The sequence below is a fragment of the Tenrec ecaudatus genome, chromosome 6 (assembly GCF_050624435.1).
Source record: "Tenrec ecaudatus isolate mTenEca1 chromosome 6, mTenEca1.hap1, whole genome shotgun sequence".
NCBI classification, from domain to species: domain Eukaryota; kingdom Metazoa; phylum Chordata; class Mammalia; order Afrosoricida; family Tenrecidae; genus Tenrec; species Tenrec ecaudatus.
Genome location: NC_134535.1, coordinates 85,671,058 through 85,675,064, shown reverse-complemented (window position 1 = coordinate 85,675,064; position 4,007 = coordinate 85,671,058). Strand labels below are relative to the sequence as shown.

The window sequence follows — 4,007 nt, the reverse complement described above, 5'->3', positions numbered from 1 at the left end:
ATCTACCAGAAAGCCGACCAGAGTGTATTGATCATCTATAATGCTGTGCTTTCCGGTCACTTCCATGTAGAACTGGAGAGCATCACTTTTCTTTGTTGTGGAGTTCATTCCCAACTCCTTTCTTTCCCACTTTAGTCTCAATAACCCCTGTCCTTTTCTCTTGCTTTCTAGGTCTGGCTCTCTCCACTCTCTCTGCCCACCTTCTCCAGCTTGGCCAATAGATTGCTGTCCTAAGCTAGGAAGGGCTGTTGAGATGTGACACCGTGTCTCTGCTACAGAAACTGGCCTGGGTCAGACATGAAGCTTTACTTACGATGCCTCATCTCCAAGCATTGAGGGACCCAGTTGAGTGTGCCTGTCAGTTCTGGTAAGGGGAAGCTTGGCTCCTACATGGAAGTCAGCAACGTGACCACAGTCACTGCCTTTGTTCTCCTGGGACTATCCAGCAACCCTCAAATCCAGGTACTACTCTTTGGGCTCTTCCTGGTAATTTACCTTTTGACCCTCACCGGGAACCTGATGATGATACTGGTGATCAATACTGATTCCCACCTCCACACCCCCATGTATTTCTTCTTGAGTCACCTCTCCTTCCTGGATGCTTTCTACTCCTCAACCATTGTGCCTAAGCTGCTGGAGAACCTTATTTTTAGGTGGAAGACCATATCTTTCCTTGAGTGTTTTGCCCAAATTTCCTTAGTCATATTTTCTGGAGCCACTGAAGCTTGCATCCTTTCAGTCATGGCCTATGACCGGTTCCAGGCTGTGTGTCACCCACTCTTGTATACTTTGGCTATGAACAAGAAGGTATGTACTGGCTTGGTGGGAGTATGCTGGGCCTTAGGAATAGGAATCAGCCTGATTAACACTCTCCTCTTGGCTCAGCAGTACTTCTGTGGCCCCAACCTTGTTCGCAGTTTTGCCTGTGAGCTTCCCCCAATGCTCCTGTTGACCTGTTCTGACCCTTACACTAGCATTGCCTGTATCTTCACCAGCATGGTGGTCATGGGTGTGGCCACCCTTGTCCCACTGCTGGGGTCCTACACTCGCATCATCATGACAGCTCTGGGGATCAACTCTGCCAAGGGCCGGAGCAAGATCTTCTTCACCTGCTCTTCTCACTTCCTTGTGATCACCATCTTTTATGGTTCAGGATTTTTCAGGTATGTCATACCACACTGCGTGAATATAAATGTAGGGTATTTTTACCCTACAGTTATCTTGATCTTTAAAGCAGAAGCACTACAAACTAGCATTAAAAACAACTGCAATGATCCTGAAATTCAGAATATTTGGATTCTAGTCCTGGCTCAACTATGAACTACCTGTGTGACCATTAACAAATCCATTGTCTTTTTCAGTTGTATTTGTCTACTCAAATTTAACCTATGATTTGTGAGTTCAAGAGAAAATCAGAGTGCCTTTAGTACATTTTCACTCAGTGTTCAACATAAAACATACCATTTGAAAGAAATGCCATCTTTAGCTCCCACTAGAAGATAATGTCTCCAGTATTTATTTGTGCATTAACTGTTTATTAGGCAACTACCATATACCAGCTGCTTTGTACAGTCAAACTTGTTTAGTATATAATACACTACAAAAATATATAATAATAACCCCTTTTTCATGTAAGAAACGTGGGGTTCAGGATTGTCTAGGAATTTCTCAAAGGTCCAAACAAGTCAGTAACAAAGCCATTATTTGAACCAAGTTCTCACCTACTCGAAGTTCATATACTTTGAGGAAATGTCTCTCAAACATAAACTCAAATTCATTGCTATCAACTCATTTCCAAGTCACATTGAGACTGGAACTTCCCCCTGTGGATTACTGAGGCTGCAAATCTTCACAAAGTAGAAAGCCTCATCTTTCTCCCCTGACATAAACAGCTCTAGCTAAATAGTCTTCCCAACTAGAAGAGTGGATAATTAATGGCTCTGCTCTCCACTAGTGAAGTAGAGGTGGATTTTCATAAATTCCTCAATATTGTTCTCAACCTTCTATAAGAAATCATCCCTTAAAAAACAAAAAAAAGAAACCATTACTTATGTGTGTATGGAGGGAAGATAAAAGTCTCCATATTATCATCAAAACTATCATTGGAAGATGACTAGGAGGGACATCAGAAGGTAGAAAGGGCTGGTAAGAAATGACCCAAGCTTTGTAGGAGAACAGTTCCCCAGGCACAGTCAAATACTCTCTTCATCACTCTTTGTCTCAGTTCCCCTATATGTCATTAGAAGACAATAAGATTTCTTCTATCTACTTTATAGAAATGCTAGGAAGAGTAGATTTGATCATGAAGAATGAGAGTAACATAAGTTCCTTTTTTGATCAAAAATGCCAAAATCTCCAGGAAGCATTCTTATGAGAGTCTATATCTTTCCCAGTGATTATGGCATAATTGCAAGTATATAATGCAATATACTTGCAAGTATATAATACTTCTTTATTAAATACATTCTGTGAGACTTGACCAAATATGCCAAACGTTTATCTCATGATTTTAGAAACTAATCTCGTATAACTTTTAGTTCCCATTTATTTCAGTCTTGATCAGTTATAATTTGATCAAAAAATTATCATTTGATCAAAGGCTTGAAATGATCATTGATATCTTCCAAACTAAATAAGAGAAAAAACATTGGTTTTTGTATGCACTTGAAAAATAATGCACTATCACACTGAGGGTAATTCTCAAAGTCCAAATGTGTAAGAAAATGTCATCATCATTAAACTAATCATAAAATTTTACAAGGAACAATAATCACAACATAAGGCAGAACGTCTCTGTACTGTTGTGTAATGGAGTGACAGCAGGGGATTCCCATATCACTTTTATATCTAGTATGCAAAGATGCTTTGAAGAGTATGATTTTCAAAAACCCACTGCCATAAAATTGATCCCAACTCCGAGGGACCTTCAAAGATAGCGTGGCTCCTGAGTCTCCGAGGCTTTAAGTCTTTACAGGGACAGACAGACTCATCTTCCCCCTCAGAGCAGCTGTTAAATTAAAAATGATGACCTTGCTGTTAGTAGCTCAAGTCAGCTTCCTGAAATGTTACAGTTATTCAGTAAATTACTGGTAGTCCTATTCTAAAGTGCAACTTTTGATACCCTGCTAACTCTCACACTACCATTGAGTCAAATTTGACTCATAGCAACCCTATAAAGCAGATTAGAACAGCTTATTAGGGCTTCCGAAACTAAATCTTTACAAAAGAAAACAGCCTTGCCTTTCTACCTCGGAGATGCGGGTGTGTTATGACCAGTGGCCTTGTTAGTAGCTCAATGCGTAACCCACTGCTCCGCATTCCCAAGGTTGTTTATATCACTTTTTGTATTAGATCACTTGTGTTTGGAGGCAGTTTAAAGGCAGAAATGACAACTGTTCACTGATCAGTCATTTCTACATACTTTCACAGTGATAGTTCACTCTATTCAGAAGAGCCCCTTATTAGAATCTCCAAAGTAGGATGGCCTACTGCTGCAACAGTATCGTGGCTGTCGTCCTGAGCTCAGCTTGCCCCTCTGTGCAATTCCCTTCAAGGTACATGACTCCATCATCTGGCTCAGTCCTGGAGCAAGTAGTCTCTGTGCAGTACAGTGTGGTGACACCAATGCTAAACCCCCTCATCTACAGCCTGAAGAACCAAGAAGTGAAGGCAGCTCTGAGGAGGATGGTGGTCAGGAAGTTCAGGCCTACCGTCTAGCTCAACTTACACATATAATCAAGACAACTGATAGAGTATTTAAAAAGTCATCTGAGCATGCTATGAACATACCTCTTTATTTTGTTGTTGTTGCTAAATAAGTCTTCATTAAACAGAAGCTGTAGAACATGTTGCTGAGTTGGGGGGGGCGGTCATGAACAGTCTTGGTCACATCAAAGTCAATTGGCATAATATAGTCCACAAAGAAAATATTCAACATCCTACTTTAGTGAGCTGTAACTGGGGTCTTAAAAGCTTCTGCGTGGCCGTCTAAGATAAAGCTATATTTT

General features: G+C 40.7%; 1 protein-coding gene across 1 annotated transcript; it reads left to right on the top strand.

The window, feature by feature from the left end:
- The first annotated feature begins 390 nt into the window (after window positions 1-390).
- LOC142451056 (olfactory receptor 5BS1-like) lies at window positions 391-3,717 on the top strand. The gene is made up of 2 exons (XM_075552991.1): window positions 391-1,163; window positions 3,555-3,717. The coding sequence occupies exons 1-2, from the start codon at window positions 391-393 to the stop codon at window positions 3,715-3,717; spliced, it is 936 nt and encodes a 311-aa protein (XP_075409106.1).
- The last annotated feature ends 290 nt before the right edge of the window (window positions 3,718-4,007 follow it).

What these genes read in the sequence shown, in the direction of transcription:
- LOC142451056 (XM_075552991.1), top strand. Translation starts at nt 391, where the DNA reads ATGGAAGTCAGCAACGTGACCACAGTCACTGCCTTTGTTCTCCTGGGA. An exon ending in TATGGTTCAGGATTTTTCAG is followed by an intron (nt 1,164 to 3,554) that starts GTATGTCATACC and finishes ATTCCCTTCAAG; the next exon opens with GTACATGACTCCATCATCTG.